Source organism: Montipora foliosa, unplaced genomic scaffold (genome assembly GCF_036669935.1).
Source record: "Montipora foliosa isolate CH-2021 unplaced genomic scaffold, ASM3666993v2 scaffold_409, whole genome shotgun sequence".
NCBI lineage: Eukaryota > Metazoa > Cnidaria > Anthozoa > Scleractinia > Acroporidae > Montipora > Montipora foliosa.
The window spans coordinates 242,501-257,500 of record NW_027179711.1 but is presented as its reverse complement, the minus strand read 5'-3'; the positions used below and the strand labels follow the sequence as shown (position 1 = coordinate 257,500).

General features: G+C 39.8%; 2 protein-coding genes across 2 annotated transcripts; both read left to right on the top strand.

Moving 5' to 3' along the window:
• Positions 1–8,913: 8,913 nt before the first annotated feature.
• Positions 8,914–9,855, top strand: LOC137988153 (adenosine receptor A3-like). The gene has a single exon (XM_068834207.1). It carries the CDS (start codon positions 8,914–8,916, stop codon positions 9,853–9,855), a length of 942 nt encoding a protein of 313 aa, XP_068690308.1.
• Positions 9,856–11,531: 1,676 nt separating this feature from the next.
• LOC137988152 (uncharacterized) lies at positions 11,532–12,176 on the top strand. Its single transcript, XM_068834206.1, has 2 exons — positions 11,532–11,901; positions 11,971–12,176. Exons 1-2 carry the CDS (start codon positions 11,532–11,534, stop codon positions 12,174–12,176), a joined length of 576 nt encoding a protein of 191 aa, XP_068690307.1.
• The last annotated feature ends 2,824 nt before the right edge of the window (positions 12,177–15,000 follow it).

Here is a 15,000-nt window from a genome sequence, read left to right as displayed (position 1 = left end):
TTGGGCGGAGCCGGTGCGCAAGAAGGGCCAAAAATAAGACGACGGCCATTCGGGTACTATAAGCGTGCCTACACCTGAAATAGACATTAGCAGTCTTACAGAATGAATAATTAAATCGACCGGAGGGCAAATCCAATTGATATCTCGAGACCAGTCCTGTGCAAGCGCGTCTACTCCAGAGCAGACAGGAGAAGCGAATTCGGAATTATACCTGGGTGTCTGAGCGTTATGATGAGAAGCAAAGCGGTCTATGGTGTGGGGACCCCACTTAGCATCTATGACGCGGAAAACGGCTCGGTTAATACACCAATCTTCTTTGTATACGAATCGGCTGAGGATGTCTGCTCTCTCGTTAAGGGACCGCGGTATCCACTGAGAATTGATAATTATTCCGTAAGTTGTGCAAATCTGAAAAATATCTAAAACAATAGCTTGCAAGTGAGGCTTGGGGCTGCCAAAAGAAACAATGCGAGCTGCACCCTGATTGTCAGTGAAAATCTTGACTCGTAATTGATCTGCGTAAGACAACAAAACGTAATACGTGGCTTTAAGTTCTCTAAACGTAGAGCTCATACGCATTTCGTCTCGTGTGAGCATGCCGCTGACAGGCGAACCATCTATACAAACGCAAAATCCCCCGAATGCTACGTCACTAGCGTCTGAAAAACAGCAGTGTGAGTAACCAATGGCTCCCATATGGAATAACCGCCAAAACTCGCGATGTTGGAATGCCAAAAACGAAGTTCTTGTAACAAGCCAGGAGGAAAACTCAGGGTGTCGCCCCAATATGACCTGGATTCGATGGCCCAATACATATGGCGAGTAAGGAGGCGTGCGATAGGCCCTAAGGCTAAGGAAACGGACATGAGGGAACCGGCGATTCTAGAGAGCTCCCTAAAAGTTGACGAAGCCAAGCCAGTCGCCTATTTGCATAGGTTCCAAATGCGATTTGTCGCGATTGCATAAGAAACCTGCGGATTCTAAATCTTGCTGCTGAATGCTACTTGCGACTTGCGCGGAAAGTAAATCTGGTTGGCTAGTAAGGGCCCGGACCCACTGGGCAAATTTTTGTTTATTTTGCGAAAAAATCTGTCACCAGTTCCCTGAGACAAGTGCGCCCGGTGATTTTTAGATCTACCAAATTTTGTCAAGGTTTACCAAACTTCAAAGACGCCGTCGTCCTGCCTCGGAGCAGGACAATTTTTTTTCAGGCGTGAAATCTGACATATTTGTTAATTAACACGCCATGATTTGAAGGAAAATGTCAATCAAGAAAATTTGATCTCTATTTTTAGTCGGATTTCAGTCGGCCTTCTAGGGACAAATCTGTTGTGTTACTCTAGAACCAGTTGCAGTCAAACAAAGTGAAGCCTCCACTGGCATAGTAGAAGTAGCAACTGCCTCTGCTGGAGTTGAACGAATTCAAGGAAGAAAAAAAAAAAAGAATACAAGCAATAATATGCCGAGGAAACATATTCGATCGAAGGGGTTAAAGATCACCATAAGCCCATGACTCCTGAGATCTCATGTAACCTTTCCGGCTAACAGCGCGCAAGCGATGGTGTTTATTTTCGTGTGATTGACACTTGTGGTTAACAAATATATTGCTGTGTCTCAGTGCACCCACGTTTGACAAATTGAAAATTTGGCAGAGACAAATTTTGTCGAGATTTTTGGAAGGGCCAAACAAATTTTGTCAGTTCAGTGCGTCCGGACCCTAAGGCCGTAATCGAGGTAGACCAAACAAGAATGCCCCATAGAGCGCAATCGCTTAAATAGCGGGCGTAGGAGTTTTGTAAAACAGTAACAGGCACTCGCTAACCCGAAAGGCAGGACTGTGAAACAAAATATCGAGTGTGACCGTCAAATTCGAAGGCGAACCCAAGATATTTATAGTAATCGGGATGAATGTCCACGTGATGGTATCCGGACTTGAGATTCCACGTAAAGAACCAGTCTCCTTGTTCAAGCATCTGAGATAGAGATCTAAGGTCTTCATACTTAAATTTTAACTTGACTAAGTAAGAGTTAACGTGCCTAAGGTCTAAAACTAACCGAAACTTCTTGCCCTCTGCCACAGTTAATAGATTGACGCAAAATGGAGGAAAATTCTGCTCGATAATGCAGCCGTTACTTAACAATTCGGAAATGGCGTCCCGCACGAACTGCGAATAACTAAGAGAAGATTTGTTGTTCCTCAAATAGCAGGGGACTGGTTAGCGGGAAAATGGAATCCTATACCCTTCTCTTTTTGACCTTAAGACGAAATCTGACGCGTCAAGCGGATTACACCAAAACTCGATACCAGGCTTCAGACGCCCTTTTACAGATTCGCTATTACCGGCGCTAGCAACTTCTCCTCTAAAAGTAGGCAAGTACACAACCTCGCTATGATCGTCGCTTATCGTGCTCTGTATTGGATCTTCTAGTCAGGCAGAGGTACGCCTATTAGTTGATGATCCAGTCACAGTGGAACTGCCGGAGGAATTCCTGCAAGAAGCGGCTAGGTGACGGTACTCTCCGCACTGCGTAAAAGAAAACAACGTGTAAACATTTTGAACAACAACAACAACAACTAACGATAAAAAGTCACGACGTTTCGACCCCTCGGAGGTCATTTTCAAGTGAGAATAAAAGTTTTAAGAATTAGCATAAATATGTAAAAACTAGATAAAAATGCGGCGAACGCCGAAATGTGATAAAAATATGTACAAAAGTGTAAAAAGAGCTCGAATGGAGCTCGAAGAAAATGGCAGACTACCCTTTCTTGGAATGAACGTAATCAGGAATGGATGCTACCTGAACACAACGGTGTACCGAAAACCAACTGACACCGGACTGTTGTTACATTATCACAGCCACGTTGACGCGAGATATAAACGGTCACTGATAAATACCATGCTTAACCGTGCGTTTAAGCTCTCGTCTACATGGAAGGCCTTTCACGAGGAATGTGAACGCCTCAAAGAGATCTTTTCCCGTCTGTGTTATCCTGAAGATCATGTGCAGTCCACCATCCGCCTTTTCGTTGATTCAAAAGTTTCCGAGGAATCACGCACCCACGTTGATGAGAAGCGTGGGGACCCAATCAGAGTCGTGTTGCCCTTCAAGGACCAAAAATCTGCGAACGCCGTACGGAGACAAGTTGCCGACCTAAGCCGTAAGATCAGTGCGGATATTACCCCTGTCTACACGAGCAAAAAGATCAAAGAAGAGATCCGGGTCCGTGAAGAGAAGCCACCCCTTGTAAGCCAACAGTGCGTTGTGTACCAATTCAAGTGTGACCTGTGCGACGCAGGTTATGTCGGATATACCTGCCGGCACCTTCACCAGCGCATTGAAGAGCACAAAGGGGCAACCATCGGCGACCATCTGAGAGAGAAACATGCATTGGAACCTAACAACATCGCAAAGAGTTTTAGAATCCTGAGAAAGTGCCAGAACAAGTTTGATTGTCTTGTTTTTGAAATGTTTTTTATAAAAGAACTGAAACCATCGCTAAACAAACAGTGTGACTCTATCCGCGCCAAATTATTTGTTTAGAACAGTTCTTGTAATTAATTATTTCTTGTCTATTGTTTTTCTCTAGCTACCGTTCATTACTCCATATATTTTTAGCACTTTTTACACTTTTGTACATATTTTTATCACATTTCGGCGTTCGCCGCATTTTTATCTAGTACCGCAGATATTTTCTCATTCGTCTCCACTTGCGCTCCAATCGTCTTCTTCGTTTCTTGCATTCAGCAATGCCATTTGAATACCATGCAGCTCTAGGTCTAAGGACGATGGTCTTCGTCTTGAGTGGAGCGTAAGAATCAATGAGGGATAGCAAGACATTATCGTACAAATCAACGAGATGTGACGCAACTTCAAAGGGATTCATTGAAGAATCGACAGGTGCGTGTTGGACTTCAGGGCCAAGAGGAGAATTCATAATATCCTTGCAAAAATTGTCGTAGTTTCCAGATTTAAGTTGACGACACTGTATCCTCTTCTTTTCAAAAAGTGGCTTCTTGAGATCCAAGGAACAGTTTATAGGCCTTTGGTCGGATATTGGTACATCATCAACATTAAGTGAGTTAAGAATATTTTCAGAGTTCCTTGAGATAATAAGATCGAGAGTGTGACCGGCATAATGTGTAGATTCCGTTACATGTTGACATAGATTAATGATTCCAGTAGATCAGAAAAATTATTGGCCTCCACGTCAGACTTGTTATCAACATGAAAGTTGAAGTTACCTGTAATGAGAAGGGGACGAGGATCGATCACAGAATTTTCCAGCAATGTTCCAAATTCATCCAAGAAGGATTCACAAGAAACACGATTTTCACTTGAAGGTGGAGGCCTGTAGATCACTTACAAGTTGGTCGATTGACCAGCGAGTTTTATTTCAGCATTAACCACTTCAAAAGAGTTATAGCTTTCAGCCTCAGGAAACTTTACATTCAGAGACTTCTTAAAATTAAACCGACGGCACCACCCCTACTATCATGACGGGCAGAGTGTCCAAAAGAGTAAACATTAGGAACGAGTTCAGCCAAAACAGGTTTATCCAAATCATTTCCGTGCAGCCATGTTTCAGTGATACCAAGGATATCAATATCCTTATCGACCACCAGATCTTTAACAACCAAGCTCTTGTTGCAGACAGACCGACAATTTATTAGACCAAAAGAACATGTTGAAATAGAACCAGATGAATGTCTGGGAATTTGTCTATCCGGGGTGCTTGAATTATGTGCTTGAGTAGCTGAAGGAGTCAATAGAGCATATTGTTGGAAAGTCACGGTCAAATAAGTTCGACGAAATTTTCATAAATGGAGAGAAATAATCATTTTGTAAACTTAGATGTCTAAATTGAAATTGTGAGTTATATAGAATAACGACCATAACCTTTAACTGTAGGAATCGGTCTTTGCATCGAAGCACCAGCTCTACAACCACGTCGAGTAGCCAGCCTCGGAATACCAGCCACTTTGAGACTATTCCAGGTAGTTGACTCCAACCGTGGAATTCCATTTATCGTAGAAAAAATGTTCCATAAAGCAGACCTTGAATATACAAAACTCATAGCTCACTTGCATGAACTGTTAGACAAGCATTAACACTACAAAAAATGCCTTAATATGAAAACTAAATCGATATAAACTAAAAAACTTGACGAGAACTCCGAATTCGTTCAGCAGCTAACGAAGCGCGATTATTATATGATATGAGCCAACGTCCAAAAGAGTTCTTGAGCAAGTTTGTCGTCGTTGTGGCTAGACAAAATCCTTTTAATGGGCTCTGTAACCGCTATATATAGCCTGTATCGTTCGAGGATCCTTCCTTGTCATCCGCTAAGTTAACTATGGTCGTGTATCATTAATTTGATCATTGGTTGGGTTTCAAGCGGAGTTAAAGGCTCCCCTACCTTGTCACCTGGAAAGAAAATTTCCCTGGAGGGCCACGCCGTAATCACGGAAATCACCTGGTATAGTGGTTATCACACTTACTAGTAACGGGTAGACGTGGGTTCAAATCCCGCTCAGGGCAAAATACCTTCCAAAACATTTGTTCAGTCAAAAATATGATTCGTTTTCGCAAATTGGCCATTTGTGTGTCACGTATTGTATCCCAAACAATACAACATTATGTGAAATAGGGTTCTATTATTGTAAGATTTTCTAATTTAAGTACAGGTTTAATCATTTTCAACATGCTTAAGTTGCTTGCGATTTTTTGCCTTTTGCTTAACATGTGGTCTCTTACTTGAGTCAATTTCCACTGTATATGTGCCACTGGCGCCTCATAACCCCTACTCCTTTATAATCTATATTATTGCCAATTATCGACCCCATCTTAGTCACTTTTTAATTTCAAAACGTAATGTAATGCGAATAGTAAATATTAAATCAACAGCGCAACAGTTCTTTCTGTAACAACTCCTTTTTTAACAAGAACCTTTCCATTTTTTTAATCCCACTAGCTAAAATTTTCTTACCCCCAAACTCCCGACAATTTGCGACCCGATTCTTGTAAATATAAGTCTGTCGGGAATTCTGTTGAAAACGCAACCCTACTATAGTCAATGCAGTCGTGAAAATGCGACCTCACCCTGCAGCACATCCCCATCAGCCCATTAATAGGGTCGGGATTCGGTGTTTCTAACAACAGGCGACAGAACCCTCGCAAGATCACTTTTTTTTCTTTTGTCAATTGTCCTACTTCTGTGATTTCGAGTAAATTTAGAAAAAGCGTAAAGTACATGTAAATGTAGCAGGCAATAGTCTTTCGTGAGATATCTGAGGTCAGTCTTTCTCGGGGTTTTTCGTTGAAGTATGTAGCTCCCTCGACAGGTAGGTCTCAATGGTGTATGTGTCAGGGGGAACTCCACAACATTTAAAGACTTGACTCTCGTGAGGTGAATAACACAAGCATGCCTGCCCAGTGTTTATCTTTATTTGCAAAGGGAGCGGCTGGGTAGGTTTCAACGAATAATAGCCTGTTGTAAGCGTAGAATAACAACATTTATTAAATTCTCAACCTCAGATAAGGCAACTCTAGCTTTCTCATTGGTTCACTGGATCTCGGTTATCATTATTAAACCTGCGTTTGACCTTATATGGAAATGAATGCGGCAAACGTCGCTCAGCATAAAATTTTTGGCGCCCGGAAATCACATCACTCTCCGGTCGTTTCTTAAACTCACATAAACTTTAGCAAAACCGAAGGCCGAGAATTTAATAAAACAATGATTCCATTCGCCCTTCTTGGATACGAGATTGGTAATAGGGACTTTAAGATACGCCGACTACGGACTACGGACTACGGACGGGAGGTGTTTGGGACAGGGACGTAAAATTGGGTTTTCCCTTGAGCCACCGTCGCGAGCTCACGACGGTGAGTAGTCATGCAAGTTTGCGCAGTCAACAAAGACGTTAACAGTGGGAAAGAAAGGTAGATAAAAAAAAAAAATTATTGTATCAAAATAAAGAGAATTATAGTTTTCATTTCATTTTTTCAATCAATAAGTATTTGTAGTGGTACGATTTTCGTTTCAAGCAACATTTTCAGCAGAATAATTTCGAAGAGTTTTGGAAGTCTCGATTTTGATTTACAGTGTCAAAGGGCAAATGGTGGAAACCATATACATTTACGCTTAATTCTATCACGTGAATAGATTTCATTGTTGTCACTTTATATATTGCCTCAGTAGTTTAGCCAGTATGCATTTAGGGTTTGCTTTCGGTCTCCAGATTCGCTTTGATGAAATATTTTTCCTGAATTTTGATGACGATCCCCTGAACTCATCTCACTTGAACGGCCGATGGAAATTGCGTGCTTTTAAAACTTAAGTGATTTGCAAACTCTTCCTGCTTTAGTAATCATGTAATAGGCTGTTCTTGTTATTTCGGATTTCCTCAGCTCAATTTTGTCTGTAAGGGCTAGCACTGCTGCTTTGACCGTAGCACGTAGTCTGTTGTCCGCCAACTTAACTTCGTATTTTCATGCCATCAGCCCCGTACTCGATCCAGTACTCCAGACCTGGGGAACAAGCACCCAACGGTAGTCCGTAGTCTGTAGTCGTAGTATCTTAAAGTCCCTAATAGCCAACTCGGCACTACGCACCTCGTTGGTTATTTACCATCTGATATCCAATGTGGGCTCTTGGAATAATTGTTAGATATTTAAATGAATAGCACACGTGTAGTTATTCTCTAAACCTAGCTAATTATTTATATGACTGCATATATCCGTACATACTCGTCTTAGACCTATCACTTAAATAAACTATATGCACTTCAACAGTTGTTGGGTCTAAGTACCGATTGAAAAACGTTTTAATTTCGCTTTGGAGTTAGCCTGTTACATTTTCACGAAGGTTGTATTTTTCTTCGGACCTTAATGGTTTCGTTTTCGATAATCAGTTTTTCTCAAAATAATCATTTTTCATTGATAATTATAGGGAATTAGTTTTCACCACAAAAGTTCTGTGTATGAAAGGGAACTCGCGTAAAGGCTCAGAAATTTCACACATTTGCCGAAAAAATAAGGGCACCCAACGAGTTATCTCGGTAAATATCTGTTCGGAAGGAAGGTGGACTGGAATTTTCGAATATTCAAAATTAGACATTCGAGGCGCACTAAGATTTTGGGCGTTTTTCTGATCAGACTTTTTCGGGAAAGTAGTAAAGAGTCTCAGTGAAAATTGCGTAGTTCTAAATTTCAAAACCACATTGAAGTACGCTATAATTTTAATAAGCTGGGTAAGAGTAGGCTGTAATATTGGAAACAGCATAAAGGTTAAAGATTTACAACTTCTATCGTTTTCGACACAGTTTGTTTGAGAATCACACTTCAAGCGAACATCCCCTTAAAATTTCGGGAAAAAAAAAGGAGTTCGTAATGTAAAGTTTTTTTTATCGGACCCTTCACAATTTGCGATAACTTTCAAACAAGGCAAATTAGAAAAGCTACCTGAAAATCTATACAGACCTGAAGTTGTCCTAGAACATCCGAACAGATAAATATTTTGTATTTTTTTGTGGAAACCTGACTAATTTGAAGAGAACAGGTCGTTGACTGCCCCTAATAAAATACTTTTTTTGCGGATAATTACTGTAGTATTCTGACGATCGATCCCTTCCCAGTTGAAATTTAAAGGAAAGCTTACATATATTATTACGAGACACAATGACGACAATGTTGCTATGCTAAGACAGATAATCCACGGCTCTAAACCAATTAGCAAAGCTGTTTGTCCAGAAGCTGACGTACAAAACAAAACACAAGCGTGATGAAACGTTCACGAATATTCCTTCCGGCAGGGATGATTCAAAGAAGAGAGTCAATATTACTCCAGCTTTGCTTATCCACGAACAAAAAAACTGAAAGAAAATTACTTGCGCTTAAAATACTCACAACATGGATAATCAAAATGATGCCGACAATTCATACTACCTGCTCATGAAGCAGTCAACAACAATACCAACAGAAACAGCTAAGATTCTTGCTGGTGTTAACATTTTTCTTGCCATCGCCGCATCTCTTGGCAATGGTGTGATCCTAATGGCTTTACCCAAAGTTTCTTCTGTTCATCCGCCAACAAAGCTGTTGTTTCAATGCCTGGCCGTCACTGATCTCTGCGTTGGTGTCATTATACAGCCACTATTCATTCCACTTGTGTTGGACTCCGTTTTGAAGATAAATATGAAGCTTTTTGCTTCCATTTACTTAGGGCAAGCCGCAATAAGTTATACGTTGTGTTCAGTCTCGTTCTTCATCGCAACCACCATTGCTGTCGACAGACTTCTTGCTCTCAGGTTGGGATTAAGATACAAACATGTCGTCAACTTGCGGCGAGTTAAGGCAGCCATCCTTTTCGCCTCCCTTTTGGGCGTTTGTTGTGGATTGACCCATAGTTTCTGGAATTATCAAATCGCTTGGATTCAGGTTGTTGTTTGTATTGTTCTTTGGGCTCTTTTATCGCTCCTCTCTTACACGAAGATTTTCCTGACACTCCGAAAACAACACGGACAGGTTCAAGAAACCAATTTCAACGGCCCCTTGCAGTCCCCTTGCAGCAGAAATCCCCTTAATATAGCAGTTTACACGAAGACAGTGTCTGATATAGCGTGGGTACAGTTGGCATTGGGAGCTTGTTACTTCCCATTTGTAATTATGGTGTTCATAACAATTACGACACGGTGGAGTGGAGAAAGCACCAATGTCCTCTGGATATCAGCAGTAACTTTGATTTATCTTAATTCTTCTTTAAACCCTCTTCTTTATTGCTGGAAAATGAAACAAGTTAGGAAAGCCGCGAGGGTCGTAGTTCGGCAGATCTGTTGTTGCCCAGCGATTTGAGTTATGTACTTTTGGTTGTGACGCTTTAATTTAAACAATGGGGAGACAAAGCGCGGTGTTGAGCTTCGCTGATTGTCATTGATTGAGAATCATCGGCCTTAATTAGATCGGGAATCTTTGTGATATGTAATTGTTAGGACTATACTGAACAATTCTGAACAATTTTCGTTTCTAAAACTTATCTTTTCTTAAAACGTGTCAGACGTCTTAGTTATACTGATGCTCTTTTATGATAAAATGAGAAAACAAAGAAGCACTTAAGCTTCTTTCATTTTACTGAGTCGCGTTGTTTTAGCTTGTTGTTGTTGTTGTTGTTGTATTTTCGATTCAAAAATCCAGGAAAAAGGATTATGACCTTGGCTGAGAAATGCAGAAATAAATGTGACTTTAGAGCATGAGATGTCATTTATTGAACAAGTCTTATCCTCAACTTGTGTCGATGGCATTTGTGTATTTTTTTTTCCGTTAACCTTGTGTTATGTTAATTAGCGCCCACATTGCTTGAATACGAGACGAGCGACAAAAATTGTCCTCAAGTTTCCTTGACAATGACGTTATTACTAAAAATAAATAATCTTGATTATTTAACTTTACTTTGAGTATGGCCTTTCAGAGAAATGCAATAGGTGATAAATTTGAGGCAAAGGCTGCAGTCTTGACCCAATACAAAAAAAAAAAGGTTCAAAGGTTTTTACATGGCAATGAGACTACCTAAGCCATTTGGCTTACAAGACTGATAGTAAATATGAAGGCAGGTGCTCTTTTATCTACATCTCAGCGAAATGAATTTCGACAAAATCACAAAATAGCTTCGTTTACCAAAAATTAGAGGCAATAATAATAATAATAATAATAATAATAATAATTAAAGGGGAAAAAGAAAGGCAAAAGGTGGAAAAATACCAGGACTTGAAGAGAGAGATCGGAAGATTGTGGAAACTCAAAATGGTAGAAGTCGTACCTGTAGTGATAGGAGCCTTTGAAAGTGTCACCAAAGGATTTGATAGGTGGATTGAAAAGCTAGGGATACCATTCAATGTTGGAGTAATTCAAAAAACTGCTTTGTTGGGAACTGCAAGGATTTTGAGGAAAGTGTTGGAAATGTGAAGAAGAGACAAGTCTGTTAGCCTTTGGTCATTTGTTATGACTCGCCTATCAGAAGAAAAGACGGCAATGACAACAGCCAGAACATGATGTTAAATAATGATAATAATAATAATAATAATAATAATAATAATAATAATAATAATAATAATAATAATGTAGAAAACGATGCTTTGCCTGTAGAACAGAAAGGGTGTACAAGAAAGAGCAGAGGCACAAAAGATCGGTTGTTGATTGATGAGATGGTCCTTGCTGATTGCAAAAGAAAGCACAAGAACTTGGTTATGGAGTGAGTGGACTATAAGAAAGCTTAATATATGGCTAGCTCCAGGAGGGAGCAAGATGAACCAAATCGCGCTGTGATGGAGTTATACTGCCCGCTCGGATTTTCTCGCCTGGTCCCGCAAGATCAAAGATCATTTTTTGGATTTTTATCCCATATAATAAATCCTTTATTGACCAAGCTTGTTCGGTCAAGATGGCTGGATATTGGCCTCGTTCTTTTCTTGCGTGTTTATGGACCGAGACGAAGTCGATATGGTGTATCACTCCTGGATTACTGAAAGATTAAAATGGCACTGTTAGCGGAAAATATAATAACTTTTCTGCAGGAATCCTTGGTAAACTGGGAGACAGAACTGACATCTTGTGGAGAGACACTTGGTTTAGTTGATATAAGACCGGATATCTTTCAAGGAGACAGCTTGTTCCTCCTTATCTTTGCTCTTTGCATGGTGCCTTTGACCAAGATCCTACAAAATGTCAAAGCTGGATATACCTTACAAGATGTCAAAATAAATCACTTGTTCTTCATGGATGACTTGAAGGTCTATGGCAAGATTAAAGCAGAGATCGAAAGCCTTGTATGGACAGTACAGTTGATTAGCCAAGACGTAGGAATGGAATTTGGGATAAGACTGGAGCGGGGGAAGTTGTGTAAAAGTGAGAGTATTAAGTTGATACAAGGAAGTTGATGACGCAGATTAGAGGTATCATATCTTGGCATTCTAGAGCTGGACAAAGAAAGGGAAATGAAAGACATATTTCGAATAGAGTACTTAAGGCGGTTGAAACTTGTCATGAAATCTCAGCTCAACAGTAAGAACAAGGTCAAAGCAGCAAACACTTGGGCTGTGTCGCTAATTAGGTATGGAGCCGGAACAATTAAATGGAATGAGGAGGAACTTCAGGAAATAGGATGTCTAGAAAAATCTTGACAATGTATAAGAAGCTACATCCAAGAAGTGACGTCAGAATATGCGTACCCAGAAAGAAGGGAGGAAGAGGCCTGATCAGTTGTGGGAGCTGCATGAGGAGAGAAGAGAACAAACAAACTGAGCTGGTTTGTGAGAAATAGTGAATAGGCATTACTCAGGAAAGTTGGAGATAGCAATGTAGTCAACATCTCGGAGGCTATGGACCCAAAGAAGTACAGAGTGAATGAAGAAGGCGAATGAATGGAAGCAGAAAAGAATGTATGGGCAGTATGTGAGAGAAAAGGAAGGTATTGACTGCGATAGAACTTGGCATTGGATTGCAAAAGGAGATTAAAAGCATGTACTGAGGCCCTGATATGTAGACCCTAGTAAAAAGCTGTGAGAACAAATTATATGAGATTTCATATTGATCACACAGCAGAATTCCCTTTCTGCAGAATGTGCGGAAGTAAGGGAGAAACGGTGGCCAGTGTGATGAGTTAGTGCGGTAAGCTGGCGCAGACAATATAAAGGAAGGCACGATAACATGGCGCGGTATATTCACTGGCAAATTTGTGGTAAATGTGGATTGGAAAGAGCTAATAGCTGGTATGAACATTAGCCTGAAGGAGTGGTGGAAAGTTAAAACTTCAAGATACTGTGGGATTTCGCAGTCCAAAGTGATCGGAAAATCGAGGCAAGAAGACCAGACATTGTCTTTACATATAAGAAGGCGAGAGAGGTTGTCATAATTGATGTTGCCATCCAAGGTGATGACAGGGTGAAAGATGAGGAACTTGAGAAGTTAGAGAAATACCAACTGTTGTTATTGGGGCCCTTGGAGCCGTGTCAGTCAATTTTAAGGAGTACATGAAACAAATCGGCGTGAATGTGAGGTTGAATGAATGGAAATAATACTAATAATAATAATAATAATAATAACAATAATAATAATAATAATAATAGTAATAATAATAATAGTAATAATGATAATGATAATGATAATGACAATGACAATGACAATGACAATGATAATGCTAATGCTAATACTAATACTAATACTAATAATAATAATAATAATAATAATAATAATAATAACAACCACAACAACAATAACACGGGACAAGAAATTGGATTTACATAGCGTCAAATGTCTTGTTAAAGGCGTGATAAAGACCGCGTTTGTTACAGCTTTACATGCCTTTGACGCGCGTCAAATATTATCTTTGCAGTTGCCTTTGCAGGGGGGTCTCAGGTGGTAAAGGCCGTTTTTACTACAGTTTTACACCCAACCTTTGACAAGCGCCAAAGGTGTTATTTGACAACCCTTTGTTACCCTCACAAAGGTGTCGTCAAAGATTTCTCAGCTTCAATTCAAAGACTTGGCAAAAGTGTTGTCAAAGATGTCTGAGATTCAGTTCAAAGGTTTGACAAAGGTGTAGTCAAACATGTTTGAGATTCAAGTCAAAGATTTAGCAAAGATGTAGCCAAAGATGTCTTGGGGTGTTTTTATAGCTGTTGGCTTGAAGCGCTGAATTAAAAACTCAGATCTCTGGACTACTTTTCCTTAATCAGGACGGTAGAACGAAAACTTCTGAATTTTTCCAGCCGTAAAAGACACCGTTCAACTCAAACAACTGTCCATCATAAATGTACTTGGGTCTCAATTGAAATGTTTTTCAAATATCTGAAATATGTCTAGAGTGGCATTTCTGAAACCACCGTAGTCACATTAATTTGCCGTCCACCCCCGTGTTATGCCATACGAGAGACAGACTGAAATGCAGATACGACGAAAAACTGTGTTGTTCCATTTTTTATTCAAAGGAATTCATACTCTTGGCAAAACCAGGAATCTCACACCTTACATTTTGTCATATCTCTAGGAATCGATTTTGTTGCGCATTTTTAACTGGTAGGATACATCCAAAATGTAAATATAAAAGGGTATAAATAAATCGAAGGATGGGAATTAACTTTTTTCAATTCCCGTGCTTCACTTCTTTCAAGGCTTCAATTTATTTATACCTGTAATATTTACACTACACGCACAACAAGCGCCGTGTTTTCAACAACTTTGTTGCATAACAAGTACAATCACTGTCACGCAGAATTAGTTAAGTTAATTTATGACAAACAATCATGACACCTCTCTTGGAAGTATCATGTAGCTGACAATATCAAGAGTAGTGGACAGAAGTGACAGGGTAAATGGAACTACTGAAAACTTTGAAAAAAAAACTGACATAATCTTGATTTTTTCCTTTCTCACCAACAACAAGTCAAAACCGAAACTATAAGTTCAATAGGAACTTCCCATGAAGCAGCGTTTTAACTTTGAGGCAAGCTAATAAGTTATATTTATGTTGTAGTTCATTGTGGAAAACAGCTTTAGCCACACCGACTTGAAATTAACAAAATAAACCTCTAGTAAACGCTATTTCATGCGAAAATCCGCCAAAATTATTTTTAACTCTTTGTGCCGAAAAGACACTCAATCGACGGCCACCAGCATACTAACTAGATTTTGCACCAATTGTAATCATTGATTTCATTTTTTTTTCTGCATGATTAAAGTCTTGCGGTGACAGTGTGAAGTGAAGAGACTTTGGTTTTCCCATTTTTATTACATGCCGGGAAATAAATGTAAGTTCCAATTGTTCTATTTCCTCGATAGAAGTTAAGACTTCTTCAACAACGAACTATAGATATTCTTGGTGCAAAAAAAATGGTATTCTTCAAATGAGACGGCCATTGTTTTATGAGTAATATAAATGCAACTCTCCAACTCACACAATCGGTCACCCAATAAATGGTTTAGCAGTACGTCAATCAGGTATCAGGT

Bases quoted from the DNA above. Each gene is read 5' to 3' on its own strand.
- LOC137988153 (XM_068834207.1), top strand. From the start codon at position 8,914: ATGGATAATCAAAATGATGCCGACAATTCATACTACCTGCTCATGAAG.
- LOC137988152 (XM_068834206.1), top strand. From the start codon at position 11,532: ATGGCACTGTTAGCGGAAAATATAATAACTTTTCTGCAGGAATCCTTG. The intron at 11,902-11,970 runs GTGAGAGTATTA...TTGGCATTCTAG, and splicing joins GCGGGGGAAGTTGTGTAAAA to AGCTGGACAAAGAAAGGGAA.